Source organism: Pelophylax lessonae (assembly GCF_965119305.1).
Source record: "Pelophylax lessonae genome assembly, chromosome: 10".
NCBI lineage: Eukaryota > Metazoa > Chordata > Amphibia > Anura > Ranidae > Pelophylax > Pelophylax lessonae.
Window position 1 is genome coordinate 57,929,162 of NC_138777.1, and position 20,115 is coordinate 57,949,276.

At 40.2% G+C, this 20,115-nt stretch overlaps 1 protein-coding gene across 1 annotated transcript in view; it reads left to right on the plus strand.

The window, feature by feature from the left end:
• DCDC1 (doublecortin domain containing 1) overlaps window positions 1–20,115 on the plus strand; it is a gene marked incomplete at its 5' end in the record, with an annotated part of 647,338 nt that overhangs the window by 382,763 nt on the left and 244,460 nt on the right. The window contains one exon of the mRNA XM_082270964.1: window positions 9,693–9,815. Coding sequence (XP_082127090.1) covers window positions 9,693–9,815 — 123 coding nt within the window. The remainder of the gene's footprint in view (window positions 1–9,692; window positions 9,816–20,115) is intronic.

A 20,115-nucleotide genomic window follows, 5' to 3' on the forward strand; every position in this document is an offset into this window, starting at 1 on the left:
AAATTTGGCCTTTGGGTCAAATGAAATAGTGATGTCATCAAGCTCCTCTTGGTCCTGACCCTTGTGGTCATTTTTGGGAGATATAAAATATGTAATTCCAATGTTTTCAAAACGAACACTAATTTTTAGGATGTTGTCAGTCTAGAATAGGCTGGAACTTCGTAAGACAAATAAAACAGTTCACATTTTTTTTAATAATGGCAAAGTGATACAACCTGTATTTACCAGCAAGAGTCTAACTAGCATTGATCTGGCTGTATTATTCGAAATATGATTCTTTGGTTGCTATGGTTTACCGTTGTACTTTATCATAGTTCTTTTCACCCCCTTATTCGATAAGCCTGATTGAACTAAGGTGAGTAATGGTTCAAATATAGAAATCATAAACAACTTAGAACTCCAAAATAGTTATCCTTGCTGTTGTATTAATATTGTTCAGCATTTTTGAAGCACAAACAGTTTTTGTAGGGTTATACTTATTATTATTATTTATTTGTTGCAATTTAATTGATTTAGAAGCATAATAAACCAACACAAGACACAACTAAAATATAATGCTAAGTATAGGGTATTCCAAATGTTATAATTGTTTTATTTACATATGTAACATTGACACACAATAGGGTAAAAGCCTCACATAAAAGACGTGGGCTTAGTCTTCTGCCTGTGTTTCAAAGGAATTATGCAAAGAGAAATTGTTGCTTGGCTGAAGTAAAAGAAAAAATATCTAGTACGGTACGCAGCAAGATTACGCCGTTCCCGATAATCTGGATAATAATACAAAGAAAATCAAACGGGAAGCGCTCTCCAAGGAGAGATGTAATTAGATTATTACATTCTTAATATGGGTGAAATCTGCTCTATGACAAAGTGCCAGAGATGCAGCTGCTCTTCCCGGATCACCTGGCCACTAGAGAGCGAGATCACAAGCCAGTGTGAATAAACCCTTGCTTAGGCTTCTCAAATAAATGTAATTACCTTCTCATCATGCTTCATTTGCAGAAGGCTTCTTGATGGTTGCTGATGACTTTTCACAGTTCACTATAGCTTCATTTTGGAAGCCTGAGAGAGCAGCTTATAATACTGATGAAACACGTTATGTAGCAGGGATTCTAGCCAGCGATGTAACTATAGGATGTTGTCCCATTTTTAAAACATTATAGATTGAGTAAACCAATCTGGATTAAAGGGGACCTGTAGTGTGTAAACTATGCCTAAAAAAGACAAGCAGAGGGCAAATAACTACTCATCAGTAATGACTCCTTGCAGCTGAACTTATCCCCATTATTCATTTATTATGCCCTGATACTGAACTGTGCATCTCTGTAAAGGCAGCCATCTTGGTAGCAGAGCAGGGCGTTGCTTCCTCATGCCTGATTTGCTCCCCTATTGAATGTTATTCTGATGATTGGTAGGGTAATGATCAAAAAGCAACAAGATAGGTGTAGAAAGCACAGATCCTCAGAATGAATGAAAAAGAGATACATGAGCTGTAGGTTCTTGGGGACAACTTCCTCTGCAGCAAGCCCTCAGGAGAACCGTGAGCAGAACGTTAGTGACATGACCAAATCTCACTTCAAATCTCCTGGGACTACCAGCCAGAGGCAGCAGTACCTTGGATGAACTCACATTGCAGATAGACAGCTAGGATGCCGGAGAACAGGAGTGTCTAGGCTATTTTTCAGGGTACTGCTTAGGCATAATTAATCTTTCTAGATGTTCTCTATATGATACCAAATCTTCACTTTTTGAGCTCAGATCCATAGAGATAAGGTGACATGTCTTATAGCTATGGCTGCAGCAAACGCCCCACTGACCATTTGTCCCAGGGGTATCTATTGATCAGGTATATTAGAAAGTATTATCCATTTGTTTATGTTAGTTCCCAAGAGAAGTAGTGTTAGGTATGTCTGGTTGCTTTTCTTCTACTGCTTCTCTCCTGTGACATAAAAATATATGCTTTGGCAAGCAGACTGTGCTTATGACGCACACTGCAAAGCATGACAGTTCCAAAACTTCTGGCATTGAGCAGCTATAAAATCTGACACACCTACAAATGCTTCAGATAAGGCTCATTTATGGGGACAACATGTTAACATGCGGTAAAACAATCCCATTTGTTACTGGTTTTCCCCAGTAAATCTATGGCAGGTATGCATCCAGGCACTACCTATCCTAAAATGCCTATATATGAAGGTAAGCAATAATATTCATAGAAGAAAGTGCTGTGCTAGTCCAAATAAACTACTGCAAATGCAAAAACAATAAGTGGTCACACACAAATACAAATGTGAAAGCGTATATGAGAAAATAATGTAAGAAAAAATAGAAACAATCAGTAAAGTAATTCTACAAAGTCCTTCTATAACACAATGTGAAAAAAAGTCAACAACTCTTCCTATGTGCTCATCACACAGATTCTACTCCACCATCATGTCTTACATAGAGGCTTACTAGAGAAGGATGACTCTCTCTATCATAGAATGGTCATATTCTACAAAGTAGTTACAAACACCATAGGTTATATCCACCGCTTCTTGTTAAGAATCTCCTAAAAATATTGCATGTGAAGAGAGAAAAACAAGAGCCATGCGCTCCTAATAGTGTAAATCCGATATAAATGTTTATTAAAAAAGACAATTAAAACCACTCACATATTTTTTGGAATTAAAGCCTTGTACAATATCACAGCCTAGGACCTGAACTGTGCACTTCCAAATGTAATTAAATTCTTGAGGTTTTTTATTTACTTTGGCTTTGGGGGACTGTCATACTCCTTTTAATCCACAAGATGGAGCACATGCCAGGTTATACTAATATGAATGTGATTTCTAGTTCAATAACTCTCATATTTTTCAATAACTCTCTTTTCCTCGACTGTCAACTAGGTATATAATTCTCAGTAAGCAGGAGCAGTCTCCAAGCCCCTGATGATGTCAGTTTTGACGAAATGTGTAGGGTGGAACTAGATGCTGCGACATCGCCACTCATGCAGTAGTGCATGGATTGAGTCCTGGGCTATGATATTGTACAGCACTTTTTTTCAAAACTATATGTGGTTGCTTTTAATTCTCTTTCATAAAAAAATTTTTATACTGGATTGATACTATTGGGAGTGCCTGGCTGTTGTTTTTCGCTTTTTATACATGCGACGTTTGGAAGGGATTCCTAACAAGTAGTAGCAGATATAACCTGTAGGGTTTGCTACTACTATGCGCAATATGACCACTCTCTGATAGGGAAACCTCTATGTAAGGCACGGTGGTGGAGCAGAATTAATTTTGACTTTTTTTTTCACATTGTGCTACAGAAGGACTTTATGGGATTACTTCACAGATGGTTTCTATTTCTTCTTACATTATTTTCTCATATTGTTTTTCACATTTATATTTATGTGTGACTACACAGCTGTTTAATGATTGTTTTTGCATTTGCACTATTCATTTATTTGGGTTAGCACAGCACTTGTTTATATGTTTAACATTTAGTATATTGAATATCTAATATTGTGCAAGCTTTTTCTTTAGATATTTTTTGTTGACCCATAAGTGCGGTATAATTTGTATTTTCACTGTTGGTTTGTAGGCATAAAGTTATAATTTGTGTTAAGAGAAAAACTGGCCAGGGAACATTGATGGTAGACAGTTTGTGCGCTAATGTCTCATATCTGTGAATTACTGAAATTGCCTAAAACAACTAATTTGGAAAATAGTTGGTGCATATAAGGGTTAGATCTAGAAGCAATCAATCACTAAAAATCTATTCCATACATTACATGTTATTAAACTAGGTTTTTGGCACTGATCTATCATCACTAGTATTGTTGAAATTTCGACAGTGATAAAAAGATCATAATTAAGTTTAACATTAGATTTAGGGGCCAGTTAAGTTAAAAGTGCAACTGCAGCCAAAGTTTTCACTGTTTTAGATAGAATCTGATGGAGTTAGATTAATTAGCTATAACTTAAATTCTTGCTAAATATTGTAGAAACCAAGATAAATCATACAGACAATAATAGCTCTTATACTATGGAAACCAATACTAGCTGAATTGTCTGCTGTGGCTATAATTACAGCCTTAAAGTGGATCTAAAGGTAAAAGGTTGTTACTTAAAGGGATTTTAAGGGCAGAAGGTTTTTTACCCTAATGCATTCTATGCATTAAGGTAGAAAACATTCTGGGTGCAGCCCACCCCCAGCCCCCTTTATACTTCTTTGAGCCCCAACTTGATCCAGCATTGTGCATGAGAGCAGTGGCTCTCCTTGGTCTCTCTGTCCTCATTGGCTCACACAGCAGTGGGAGCAGGACCAAGCCAAGCTCTGGGTATGAATGGACAATCTCCATTCAAAGGAACGCAGCTAGGCAGCGAGCCTGCTTGAGTGCCCCAATAACAAGATGCTTGCTATTGGGGGCACTCAGCAGGGGGGGGGGGCAGGACCACTCCCCACAACTACTTACCTGTGTCCTGTATCAATTCAATGCTGTGCCCATCTGACAATTTTCTCCCCACTCTCCCTGCTCTCACAAGCTTGGCTGAGAGCAGTGGGAGCCATTGGCTGCACTGTTGTACACAGCCATGCTCCTGGCTGCATTGCAGTGTGATTGGGACGCATAGAAAACAATTGTTTTCTATGCGTTTTTGCGGTGACAGGTGTTTTACAATGCACTGTTTGAATATACCCTAAGTGAGTAAGAACTGAGCCAGGATCTATGACAGGTGCTTGTCAATGAATATATCTAAAATATCAATCAGTAGGAAACAATTTGTTATTTTTCACAGTTTATAACATTTTAGGCAACATTCTAGGAGCATTATCTAAAAAATAAAATAATTGTGTTGGCTCTGACAGTTTTATGTTGTATTACAGGGTTTGCCATAATGAGTTTTAAGCCATACATGGAATATTCACACCTAGTAAAAACTGTCAAAGGGTGACCTGTCATTAGACTACCTAAGAGTACAATAGTCACACATTATATCTGTTTTCTCTAAAAATAGCACCTTCCGCCCCTTAAACTAGGACTTCTTACATCTATTCACATACTGCCATTGAGAGCAATAAATATACATGGGCAGTAATCTTTTGTTACTATGGCGACCTTTCACCCATTCACCAGCTCCGAGATGACATTTGTGCCCCTGTGGCCGGTGAGATAATGATCAGATCCCTGGGTGTTCCAAGACATTTTCTCTGTTTACCAGCTTTTGAGCTCCCGGAATAAGGGATTATGAAAACAGGAATAGATCATTATCTCAATGGTGACCCAGGGCTTAAATTAGTATGTCCAAAATTTTACTCTATGTATTCATTTTCCAAAGAGCTCTTATAATGAAAATAAGAAAACACAACCCAATAGCACCAATGCACACAGACATGCTGTTTATATCTGTATTATATTTACTGCTCTACAAGATATAAAAAGGTTTGGATTACAAGTTAAGCCTGCTGTATATATGAGTCACTATATCTGTATGTGTACATACGTATGTATCTATGTATGTGTGTGTGTATATAAATAAACAAATATATATATGTGTTTATAAAAAAAAATTATATATATATATATATATATATATATATATATATATATATATATATATATATATATATATATATATATATATATATATATATACAGTATATTATTATTATTTATTTTTTCATGATTTATATAGAGCAAACAGTTTGCCCAGTGCTTTCAAACATGAAGGCAGACAGTTACAATACAATTCAATAGAGGAGGAATCTGAGGGTCCTGCTCATTAGAGTTTACAATCCAATTTCATTTTTTTTTTATTTGTTTATTTATGTAAGGTAAATTGATTTTTTTTCTGTGTATTTGAATATGGGTCTAGACATTATTCAGCTCATTGTCTTTATTTGATCATATTTTGAGCAGCAATGCCTTTTTAGGCTTTTACATGATTAAAATTTGAAGATTGTGTGTTTACATTCGAACCTCCCCCAAACATTATTTAATTGAGCCCCAGGAGATTTTAGTCATAATGTGCTTGTATTATGGCAGACTTACCTGGCAAGTAAACCCTCCATTGTTTATGGGTGGTGGCCTCTTCTCCTGTTTTTCTTACTCGGTTTCAACTCTTTGGCCGCTTAGTTGGTTTTATTCCAATTTAAGTGTTCCAATACCTGAAATTTTTCCTGTGTGTTGTAATGCCAGGGTTTTGTTTTAAACTGGAATGTAGTAAAGTAACCAGCAGACTTCAAAATAAGTCGAATTGCTGGCATGTGTAGCAATATGTAACACTGAAAAATCTCAGCGAAATCATAAAAATTATTATTGTCTAAAGTGTCATTGCAACAATAGTAACTAATAAAACCCGAACTGGATTTACTATTTAGGAGCATATAAGCACAGTGTCATGGCACCCCCTGGCAGGTGACGTGGGCTCACCCATGGCACAAAGTTTTAGTAAGTAAAGTTTGACAGCTGGTGTTCGCCAGAGCTCCTAATGGTGGAGATGGATCAGAAACCCTGGTGATCACGTGTTTCTTCAAACTATATATTCTAGCTGTGAGTGTGCTCATGTAAATTATGTAAACATAGCCAAGGGTCAGGATGGGCAGCAGACAAGAGAGAAATCCAGTAAACCTAGCCAAAAGTAACAATGGGCAGAAGACACGATTGAAATCCAGTAAACATAGCCAAGTTTCAGTACAAGATCAGATAATACAGGAGCGCACTTGATCATCTGGGAAACACTACCACAAGCTCTGGGACAATGTGTGATAATCTTTAAAATAGATGCCACAGGAACAGTGAGCCAATCAATATTGGGGCAGTGTAACTGTAACACTGCTTTGGCTGTGAACAGAACTGGGGGCAGGCTGTTGCCTGGCAATCAGGGCGTGGACAGTGCAGGAGGAAGGCAGCATTGCATCAGCTGTACATCGCTGAGAGACAGAGCTGCATTAGGTTCATTTACCAGGCCCAGGCTACCACTGTAAGGTGGGTAAGTGAGAACCTGACAAAGCAGGAGCCTGAGGGAAAGGTGAGTATCTTGGCTGCCTGACACCCGGCAGGCACCAAAACTAAAGACACGAAATACCCACAGTCCAACAGTCCGACACCCACAAGATTCCTTGCCAGCACCGGCATCTTCTCCCCGCCTTCTTATGGGTGTCTGTCTTTAGCCATGTTGATTGACCGGTGTGAAAGATGTCACTTCAATGCATGCACAGGAGTCATTCGTCTGGACACACTGACACTGTCCCAAAAATGTAAACATAGCTGTACAAATACATTTTGCAGAGGATGTGAACAAACAGGTAAGCTTATTTTCTTACAGAAGGGACATTACACATCTCTTCTGAACTATGAGCCTGCCTGTTCGCAATTTTTTATTTTTTGCATTCAGTTTGTCTTTAACTGATGTTAGGTGCAAATTAAGGCCCCATTCACATGGCCAGTCTGAACAGTTTTTCTGGTGGACACGATTGGAAGGTTCATTTACTCCTATGGACTAGCGGGTTGTAAACGGATTTGTGTCTGCTTACACCCACCTACCTCCGAGGATTGGTGACAGCTCTCCTGTATAAACAGGCCTTCAGCTTTGTGTACACCTACGGTATACAAGAACACTGACTGTGGCTCCTGCATCAAATAAAACTGACCAATCACACTATTACATGAAACATTAAGTGTCGTGCATATGCCTGTTTTTTTGCGTGTTGTCATTCTATACACATAGGGCATCCCCTTCATCTCAATAGGCTTCTCTACGCACGTAAGATTCAGCAACGAAGCACATGTACCTTTTTGAAGTTCAGGCATTTTTTTTGCCATGCTTGTCACATGTTTTTCATGTGCAAAAAGGCATATTTGCTTGTTGTGTTTGGGGTACCATTAATAATGACTGGCACTGCAAGCCCTACATGCATTTTTTCTGTGTTTTGAACCCATGTCCAAAATCATGCAATTTTGCATGCACTCACTAAAGTGTAAATTCACCCTGAATGAAAGAAATCTCACAGATTCCACCATCCACACTGTTTAGCATGATGGACTTTTTGTATCCAGACATCCAGAGGCGGCTGTCACAATAACTGAACCTGTGGCTGCATCTGATTAGATGCAGCCGCTGTTCAATCAACAATTTTCCAGCTGGCTTCTTCAACAAAAGTCAGCTAAGCGAAATTTGCTTAGTGTAAGGCCAGGTTTCTTTTATAGCGGACCTGCTGCTTGTCAACACAGACCGTGACACCTATCATTCCCAGACAAATCAGGCACCCCTTGAACGTGCCACCTATAAGAAGGAGCCTAGCAGGCCTACATGTAAATCTAACCTGAAATAGAACAATTGTTGCTCAAAGCAAGACTTCACTCTTGAGATTTGATATTGACCTCTCAAATCCAATATACTGCAATATAATGCTTTTTGTTTTTATTGATATAAGGCTAAGGAAATACAAGTAAGTGGTACACAGTTGCAGTTATATTTGGATTAATCTGATTGAAGAGATCTTGACCAGAGAAGCATTGGGAATGGTGGAGTAATGAGTTATAATACAGATTCTTAGTGTGATATAGTTCAGAGGATTATGGCAGCAAGTAATATTTTGAGAGCTGCGTTATCATATCTTACATAGGCACCATGTAAAACTGCATTTTGTAACAAGATAATGCACAACCATAATAGACAAGCACCAGGCACATTTGCAGCAATAGATTTGCCTTCCAGGTAACCTGATTTCATTTTGTCAGGATATGATTGGAAAAACAATATTGTAAGGATCAGTCCCAAAATATTGAAAAAATAACTGTCCAAGTGACACAGACTTGAAATACCATTCCTCAAAAAACAATCAAGCATTGCTTCAAATCAACAGAATATTTCACTATAAGGTTGCAAATTAAGACAGTGCCTCTTTTTTGAGTTTCAAGGAATATGTGGGATTACTCGCCATTTCTAAATAATGTTATTACGGACCCATTACCAAAACCTCAGCACCCAAAATATATGTTTATCTCTGAATATTTGGGTACTGGCCACTGCACAACAGCCAGGTTCACATTCACACCATCTATGCTACACCAGATAGGCATTTATAACTGTAAATTAAACGACTCATAGGGATACAGAGGAGATAGTGTGGATTTTATTTAGGTAAGTTAGGTAAGTCTTGTGTCATATGTACAGTAATTGTGGAAATTTAATCTAATTTTAGATTGATTATAACAACTATGTGTAGCACTTGAACTTGTTAATGCCACTTTAATTTATGTTTCGTTTGTGTCTGGTAGGTAGTATGAGAAAGTTGTGTGATCAGTTATCAATTTGCAAGAACAGCATTTGAAAGCAATGGAACTAATACTAATTTTCAGAATCAGTATCACCTCTCCATTTTTAATATTAATATTTCATATATTAATATAGAAATATTATTATTGTTTTTTTTTTTATCTTCACTCACTTTTACTTTAAATCAGTTTAAATCACTTTATTACAGAGAGCCTAGGTGACTATACCAGGAGGGGGCTATACTAAACTCCATCTGATCAGTCAGTAATGCTATGAACACTCTTTTATGGAATTCATCTTCTCTCACTTTGATGATGACCAATGCCTGGCTTTGTCTTAAACAGTCATGTAAAATATAAAAATTATGATTTTTAGTTTCTCAATGCTAATACATACCATCTAATGTTCCTACATCTTGATCTCTTCCAGGAAACCTGTTGATAATATTCTTAACCTAAGCTTTGACAAAGTGATGTGTACAGAGGAGAAGGGAAACAAAATGGTTTACAAAACCTTTGTAGACCCTGATGCTTCTTTCCCAGGATATAGCAGGTAAAGCATATGAATCTTTTTTTCCTTCGTTCAGAAATAGACCAATCAGTAGACCTGTGCCTGTAGGCACCATAAGCAGTTATAGGCCACAGATTAGTAAGAGCATAGTCAACTCATATATATGCTTACTTATACATTGTCATAATATTCTAAACCAGACTAGGACCGACTAGTAAAAGGAGGCATGTCAAACTGGTACGTTTTTTTTGGGCTGTTTGTGGGCCTCTTGCTTCTTTTTTGCGACCCCAGCTATGGGTTTTAATTGAATAAGTCTCCAGCTGCTCAAAGTTGATGAAGGTTGACCTACCCTGCATAATGGTATGGCTGAATACTTTAAGAATTGTTTTTGCAGCTTCTTTGGGAGAAAAAGATACACTACTACAACTACTGCTATGGTGTTCTGTACTAAAGTGCTATAAACTTCTTTTCTCTTTCGTTCATTGATGGACACAGCTCCTGATCTTCTTGACCATTGGGTTATACTGCCCCCTACAGGAGTAGGATACTAGGTAGAAAAAGAGCTTGACTACGCTTATGGGCAGTCCCAGGAGGTATACTCCCCCTCTCTGCTATAGGTACTCAATTTTTTCTGCCTAGTCAGGAGTAAGGACCTAGTTCCTTGCTGGGATCTCTGGTCCTGGCAATTTTTTCTCCTGTTTTTTTCCTGTGAGATCTACAATCAGCTGCCGGACTGGGCGATGGGCTGGATAATCTAGATCCAGTGGTCACCTTAGTCTGGCAAGAGAACGCGCCCAGAACTCAGCTCCACGCTAGGTCGGCTGTGACATAGCCCCACAGGACAGGGGCTGGCCTGCGAGTTAAATGTCTTGCGAGGTCGCATACAACCGGGTCTCGGCCTGCATCGCAGCGTTCCTCCTGGCTGACAGCCCCCCATTGCGATGGTGAGGAGGATCTGTCTGGATTGGTGCCCCCCCTTCTTGCTTCGTGTCATGCCTGGGCCTAGGGATCGCTCCTGGGTCCCTGGGAGCCTCTTGGAGCCACGCCATTTTGTTGTAGCCTATTTTCTGTATAAGCTGGCAACCATGTATGTGTACCCCAGGGCAACCATTTTGGGTTAGTCTGGCATTGAATTAAATAGTGGCCATTACTGTGGAGCTGTCTGGGCATCCATTTTAGCTGTAGGAACCCCTCCTTATCCCCTGGTGCTGACTCCTGGGTCTCTTTCCTTCCTGGACGCCGCACGTGGAGTGCTTTCATCCTGGTGCTGCCAGGGACTGCCTGGTGGGGTGATGAGTCTGGTGGGGTTCTCTCCCGCTCTCTGCTGCAGGATGAGGGGGGGGTGCTCTGTGGCTGGTGTACGGGTGGTGTTACCAGCGTGATGGGGGTGTCCCTTAGCAGTGTTTTTTTCCACTTTTGTGGGGTACCCTTATTCCTCATGGAGTCCTTGGAGCATATTTCCCCACCTGACCCCCCTCTCAGAGCCTGCGGGGCCCTCAAGCTCCCAACCATCCATTGATGCACTGATGGCGGTCCTGGAGTCCTATGTGTCCTGGGTGGAGGTGGCCTTTGGGTGGCGGGGTAGTAAAAAGCGCCCGCCGCATTCCCCTGATTCATCTGTCTCCTCAGATTCTGAATCTGATCTGGCCGCTGGGAGTCTCTGGCCACGCGCCCTGAGTTCTCAGATAGTGAGGATGATTCCTCCACTCCTGTAGCCACGCACGAAAAGGCACTGGTGGACGCACTGATTGTGCCTGTGCGTGAAACTTTAAAAATGGAGGATGCAGCTGAAGCTGTGGCAAAGGCACCAGTTCCCTGTGGCACTCACAAGCCATCTATAGCGGCGAAGGTGTTTCCGTTTCCTTCCTATTTTGACAGATTTGTCACAAAAGAGTGGGAACGTCCAAAACGCCCATTTGTGGTCGCCTAAGCATTTTGCAATGAGGTACCCATTTGAAGAGTCCCTATTTAAGAAGTGCTCTGTTCCACCGGTGGTGGATCCCCTGGTTTCCAGGTTGAATAAGGCAACCATAATTCCGGTAGAAGAATCGCCGTCTTCTAAGGATCCGGCTGACCGAAACAAGGAGGCTTTGGCCCGCAGTATGTTCACTGTGTCCGGCTCGGCACTCAGGCCGGTCTTCTCCATTGCCCTGGTGTCACAAACTCTGACCAAGTGGGCTAAGCTTTTATGCTGTGACCAGGAGGGTGAGCAGCTCCCCCCTGCCTTTGTGGAGCTGGCAGACCAGTTGGTCCAGGGGTTGAAGTTTATCTGTGATGCCTCTTTGAATGTGGCTCCCCTGATTGCTAGACTGTCTGTTTTGGCAGTGGTCCTTGGGTGTGTTTTGTGGCTCAAATGTTGGTCTGCAGACCAGACCTCTAAAAAAGCCTTAACTGATCTTCGCAAGAAAAAGGGGGAAGGTTATGGGACTTTGCATGAGGTCAATGCTGTTTGAAAAAATCCAACCAAAAGCCAGATGATACAAAGAATATATTTATTGCTACATGATGAGATGCAAATATGCAGCATATGTCACAAAAATGAGACCAAGTAATCAACAATAAAAAAGGATGACCAATAAGGACACGAGCATGAATCAAGAAATAAAAAATACATATATCAAAACAACATGCATACATCTAAATCATACTTAAATAATTATATATAGGCAGATAAAAACTATATCATACTAAGGCACATATATATATATCAGTTTAAAGATGCATGGTTAAAATACAAGTCAAAAAAACCATATGAGAGTGTACAGGTTCTGTGTAACCAATAGATCATCCTTATTCCCATACATATTCCATGGTTCGTGTCCTGATCAGTATAAACAGTACATAGCTCTACGCGTTTCATGGAAATCGCATCCACTCTTCAGGAGCTTTTTAGAGATAATCTATGAATAAAAACTGATTAGTTGACTGAGCATATATCTAATCTGTTTGTGAAAAAATACACCGATGAGTTTGAAAATTAAATCAAAAAGTCTAGAGGTCTAGTACTTACATATGGATAGGTAGAAAATTATTTTCCTTACAAGATTGGCAAGCAACAACCAGGTCTTTACTCAAAAGAGTCTGGGATTTGATAATATAGCTTGAGTGGTAATCCATTACTAGGATGCACGGTGTGGGTGTATGCCTGATCCGGGGCTGAGGCGGGTAAACGCCCAGACGGTCCAACAAGAGATAACAAGGAAGGGGTAAGCAATCCCAAAGGAGACGATGAATATTTGGTCAAAAGTATCAGCAAAATATATGACCATATGTGCTGTGCAAGAAAAAATATTATATATATAAACCATATATCTAAATATATTGAACGTATATTAGATGTGTATAATCTTGAAACGACTAGATCAAAAATATTGAAGATACATAAAAAAGACCAGTGGGGGGGGGGGGGGGGGAGGGAGTTGTAAAAAACCCCCAGGGCCAGATGTGAACCGAATCTGGTGATAGGATGCAAGATAGAGGAGCCAACAAAAGAAAAGAAAAACGAACAACCGTGAAAATATTGAATGAAATGTGAGGATACCAAAGGTAGGGGGGGTAACCAACGACCAAAAGAGAGGAGAGACACACGTCTTAAACCAAACGTGCAGCCATTAGAGAGTATAAACATATGGTGCATGTAAAGAGAATCTTACCGATTGTGTTGTGAAAAGAAAAAAAAAAAACACAGGCATAGGAAGTGCTAACCACAAAGCATGTCAGGTGAGGAAAAGACATAACGAGGCTAGAGTGAGGGTGTGAATCAATTTATATCCTGGAGGACCGGGGCGGATCACCGCCAGCGCCATACAGACGCCGAAGGAAGAGGTGGAACAGAGTGAGCCTGGTATCCGGTATTTGCCAGAAACCGTTCACTCCAGAGACTCCCCCCAACGGCTCAGATGGAAAAAACACCAACACATCCAATGATCCATATAGACGGACCATGGATTGGGTGGAATGGTATGACGCCGATGCTAAACGTGACAAGCCCCACCCCCTTGCCCATGCAAGTGAAGCAGGGGGTTGAGCAGCAGATCGAGCATCGCAGCCCCGGAACCGGAAGCCCACACTTGGCACATCCTTCCTAATAGGGGGCGATGGCACGAACACAATATTGTAGAAGAAAAAAAAAAAAAAAAAAAAAAAAAGGGGGAGGGGAGAAAAAACGAATGTAAAAAATTGATACTAAAAAATGAAAAAGGAAAATCGGTGTATTAAATCAATAGGTTGATGCAAGCGGATCAGAGGGGGACGGGTGTCTGCCACCCAAAAATTGTATGCAAAATATGGGATTGATCCGCAGCATCACAGCAGAGACCTCCATCCCTGAAGCTATTTGCAAGAAAAAGGGGGAAGGTTATGGGACTTTGCATGAGGTCAATGCTGTTTGAAAAAATCCAACCAAAAGCCAGATGATACAAAGAATATATTTATTGCTACATGATGAGATGCAAATATGCAGCATATGTCACAAAAATGAGACCAAGTAATCAACAATAAAAAAGGATGACCAATAAGGACACGAGCATGAATCAAGAAATAAAAAATACATATATCAAAACAACATGCATACATCTAAATCATACTTAAATAATTATATATAGGCAGATAAAAACTATATCATACTAAGGCACATATATATATATCAGTTTAAAGATGCATGGTTAAAATACAAGTCAAAAAAACCATATGAGAGTGTACAGGTTCTGTGTAACCAATAGATCATCCTTATTCCCATACATATTCCATGGTTCGTGTCCTGATCAGTATAAACAGTACATAGCTCTACGCGTTTCATGGAAATCGCATCCACTCTTCAGGAGCTTTTTAGAGATAATCTATGAATAAAAACTGATTAGTTGACTGAGCATATATCTAATCTGTTTGTGAAAAAATACACCGATGAGTTTGAAAATTAAATCAAAAAGTCTAGAGGTCTAGTACTTACATATGGATAGGTAGAAAATTATTTTCCTTACAAGATTGGCAAGCAACAACCAGGTCTTTACTCAAAAGAGTCTGGGATTTGATAATATAGCTTGAGTGGTAATCCATTACTAGGATGCACGGTGTGGGTGTATGCCTGATCCGGGGCTGAGGCGGGTAAACGCCCAGACGGTCCAACAAGAGATAACAAGGAAGGGGTAAGCAATCCCAAAGGAGACGATGAATATTTGGTCAAAAGTATCAGCAAAATATATGACCATATGTGCTGTGCAAGAAAAAATATTATATATATAAACCATATATCTAAATATATTGAACGTATATTAGATGTGTATAATCTTGAAACGACTAGATCAAAAATATTGAAGATACATAAAAAAGACCAGTGGGGGGGGGGGGGGGGAGGGAGTTGTAAAAAACCCCCAGGGCCAGATGTGAACCGAATCTGGTGATAGGATGCAAGATAGAGGAGCCAACAAAAGAAAAGAAAAACGAACAACCGTGAAAATATTGAATGAAATGTGAGGATACCAAAGGTAGGGGGGGTAACCAACGACCAAAAGAGAGGAGAGACACACGTCTTAAACCAAACGTGCAGCCATTAGAGAGTATAAACATATGGTGCATGTAAAGAGAATCTTACCGATTGTGTTGTGAAAAGAAAAAAAAAAACACAGGCACAGGAAGTGCTAACCACAAAGCATGTCAGGTGAGGAAAAGACAAAACGAGGCTAGAGTGAGGGTGTGAATCAATTTATATCCTGGAGGACCGGGGCGGATCACCGCCAGCGCCATACAGACGCCGAAGGAAGAGGTGGAACAGAGTGAGCCTGGTATCCGGTATTTGCCAGAAACCGTTCACTCCAGAGACTCCCCCCAACGGCTCAGATGGAAAAAACACCAACACATCCAATGATCCATATAGACGGACCATGGATTGGGTGGAATGGTATGACGCCGATGCTAAACGTGACAAGCCCCACCCCCTTGCCCATGCAAGTGAAGCAGGGGGTTGAGCAGCAGATCGAGCATCGCAGCCCCGGAACCGGAAGCCCACACTTGGCACATCCTTCCTAATAGGGGGCGATGGCACGAACACAATATTGTAGAAGAAAAAAAAAAAAAAAAAAGGGGGAGGGGAGAAAAAACGAATGTAAAAAATTGATACTAAAAAATGAAAAAGGAAAATCGGTGTATTAAATCAATAGGTTGATGCAAGCGGATCAGAGGGGGACGGGTGTCTGCCACCCAAAAATTGTATGCAAAATATGGGATTGATCCGCAGCATCACAGCAGAGACCTCCATCCCTGAAGCTATTTGCAAGAAAAAGGGGGAAGGTTATGGGACTTTGCATGAGGTCAATGCTGTTTGAAAAAATCCAACCAAAAGCCAGATGATACAAAGAATATATTTATTGCTACATGATGAGATGCAAATATGCAGCATATGTCACAAAAATGAGACCAAGTAATCAACAATAAAAAAGGATGACCAATAAGGACACGAGCATGAATCAAGAAATAAAAAATACATATATCAAAACAACATGCATACATCTAAATCATACTTAAATAATTATATATAGGCAGATAAAAACTATATCATACTAAGGCACATATATATATATCAGTTTAAAGATGCATGGTTAAAATACAAGTCAAAAAAACCATATGAGAGTGTACAGGTTCTGTGTAACCAATAGATCATCCTTATTCCCATACATATTCCATGGTTCGTGTCCTGATCAGTATAAACAGTACATAGCTCTACGCGTTTCATGGAAATCGCATCCACTCTTCAGGAGCTTTTTAGAGATAATCTATGAATAAAAACTGATTAGTTGACTGAGCATATATCTAATCTGTTTGTGAAAAAATACACCGATGAGTTTGAAAATTAAATCAAAAAGTCTAGAGGTCTAGTACTTACATATGGATAGGTAGAAAATTATTTTCCTTACAAGATTGGCAAGCAACAACCAGGTCTTTACTCAAAAGAGTCTGGGATTTGATAATATAGCTTGAGTGGTAATCCATTACTAGGATGCACGGTGTGGGTGTATGCCTGATCCGGGGCTGAGGCGGGTAAACGCCCAGACGGTCCAACAAGAGATAACAAGGAAGGGGTAAGCAATCCCAAAGGAGACGATGAATATTTGGTCAAAAGTATCAGCAAAATATATGACCATATGTGCTGTGCAAGAAAAAATATTATATATATAAACCATATATCTAAATATATTGAACGTATATTAGATGTGTATAATCTTGAAACGACTAGATCAAAAATATTGAAGATACATAAAAAAGACCAGTGGGGGGGGGGGGGGGGGAGGGAGTTGTAAAAAACCCCCAGGGCCAGATGTGAACCGAATCTGGTGATAGGATGCAAGATAGAGGAGCCAACAAAAGAAAAGAAAAACGAACAACCGTGAAAATATTGAATGAAATGTGAGGATACCCAAGGTAGGGGGGGTAACCAACGACCAAAAGAGAGGAGAGACACACGTCTTAAACCAAACGTGCAGCCATTAGAGAGTATAAACATATGGTGCATGTAAAGAGAATCTTACCGATTGTGTTGTGAAAAGAAAAAAAAAAACACAGGCACAGGAAGTGCTAACCACAAAGCATGTCAGGTGAGGAAAAGACATAACGAGGCTAGAGTGAGGGTGTGAATCAATTTATATCCTGGAGGACCGGGGCGGATCACCGCCAGCGCCATACAGACGCCGAAGGAAGAGGTGGAACAGAGTGAGCCTGGTATCCGGTATTTGCCAGAAACCGTTCACTCCAGAGACTCCCCCCAACGGCTCAGATGGAAAAAACACCAACACATCCATGGTCCGTCTATATGGATCATTGGATGTGTTGGTGTTTTTTCCATCTGAGCCGTTGGGGGGAGTCTCTGGAGTGAACGGTTTCTGGCAAATACCGGATACCAGGCTCACTCTGTTCCACCTCTTCCTTCGGCGTCTGTATGGCGCTGGCGGTGATCCGCCCCGGTCCTCCAGGATATAAATTGATTCACACCCTCACTCTAGCCTCGTTATGTCTTTTCCTCACCTGACATGCTTTGTGGTTAGCACTTCCTGTGCCTGTGTTTTTTTTTTTCTTTTCACAACACAATCGGTAAGATTCTCTTTACATGCACCATATGTTTATACTCTCTAATGGCTGCACGTTTGGTTTAAGACGTGTGTCTCTCCTCTCTTTTGGTCGTTGGTTACCCCCCCTACCTTTGGTATCCTCACATTTCATTCAATATTTTCACGGTTGTTCGTTTTTCTTTTCTTTTGTTGGCTCCTCTATCTTGCATCCTATCACCAGATTCGGTTCACATCTGGCCCTGGGGGTTTTTTACAACTCCCTCCCCCCCCCCCCCCCCCACTGGTCTTTTTTATGTATCTTCAATATTTTTGATCTAGTCGTTTCAAGATTATACACATCTAATATACGTTCAATATATTTAGATATATGGTTTATATATATAATATTTTTTCTTGCACAGCACATATGGTCATATATTTTGCTGATACTTTTGACCAAATATTCATCGTCTCCTTTGGGATTGCTTACCCCTTCCTTGTTATCTCTTGTTGGACCGTCTGGGCGTTTACCCGCCTCAGCCCCGGATCAGGCATACACCCACACCGTGCATCCTAGTAATGGATTACCACTCAAGCTATATTATCAAATCCCAGACTCTTTTGAGTAAAGACCTGGTTGTTGCTTGCCAATCTTGTAAGGAAAATAATTTTCTACCTATCCATATGTAAGTACTAGACCTCTAGACTTTTTGATTTAATTTTCAAACTCATCGGTGTATTTTTTCACAAACAGATTAGATATATGCTCAGTCAACTAATCAGTTTTTATTCATAGATTATCTCTAAAAAGCTCCTGAAGAGTGGATGCGATTTCCATGAAACGCGTAGAGCTATGTACTGTTTATACTGATCAGGACACGAACCATGGAATATGTATGGGAATAAGGATGATCTATTGGTTACACAGAACCTGTACACTCTCATATGGTTTTTTTGACTTGTATTTTAACCATGCATCTTTAAACTGATATATATATATGTGCCTTAGTATGATATAGTTTTTATCTGCCTATATATAATTATTTAAGTATGATTTAGATGTATGCATGTTGTTTTGATATATGTATTTTTTATTTCTTGATTCATGCTCGTGTCCTTATTGGTCATCCTTTTTTATTGTTGATTACTTGGTCTCATTTTTGTGACATATGCTGCATATTTGCATCTCATCATGTAGCAATAAATATATTCTTTGTATCATCTGGCTTTTGGTTGGATTTTTTCAAACAGCATTGACCTCATGCAAAGTCCCATAACCTTCCCCCTTTTTCTTGCAAATAGCTTCAGGGATGGAGGTCTCTGCTGTGATGCTGCGGATCAATCCCATATTTTGCATACAATTTTTGGGTGGCAGACACCCGTCCCCCTCTGATCCGCTTGCATCAACCTATTGATTTAATACACCGATTTTCCTTTTTCATTTTTTAGTATCAATTTTTTACATTCGTTTTTTCTCCCCTCCCCCTTTTTTTTTTTTTTTTTTTTTTTTTTTTTTCTTCTACAATATTGTGTTCGTGCCATCGCCCCCTATTAGGAAGGATGTGCCAAGTGTGGGCTTCTGGTTCCGGGGCTGCGATGCTCGATCTGCTGCTCAACCCCCTGCTTCACTTGCATGGGCAAGGGGGTGGGGCTTGTCACGTTTAGCATCGGCGTCATACCATTCCACCCAATCCATGGTCCGTCTATATGGATCATTGGATGTGTTGGTGTTTTTTCCATCTGAGCCGTTGGGGGGAGTCTCTGGAGTGAACGGTTTCTGGCAAATACCGGATACCAGGCTCACTCTGTTCCACCTCTTCCTTCGGCGTCTGTATGGCGCTGGCGGTGATCCGCCCCGGTCCTCCAGGATATAAATTGATTCACACCCTCACTCTAGCCTCGTTATGTCTTTTCCTCACCTGACATGCTTTGTGGTTAGCACTTCCTGTGCCTGTGTTTTTTTTTTTCTTTTCACAACACAATCGGTAAGATTCTCTTTACATGCACCATATGTTTATACTCTCTAATGGCTGCACGTTTGGTTTAAGACGTGTGTCTCTCCTCTCTTTTGGTCGTTGGTTACCCCCCCTACCTTTGGTATCCTCACATTTCATTCAATATTTTCACGGTTGTTCGTTTTTCTTTTCTTTTGTTGGCTCCTCTATCTTGCATCCTATCACCAGATTCGGTTCACATCTGGCCCTGGGGGTTTTTTACAACTCCCCCCCCCCCCCCCCCCACTGGTCTTTTTTATGTATCTTCAATATTTTTGATCTAGTCGTTTCAAGATTATACACATCTAATAT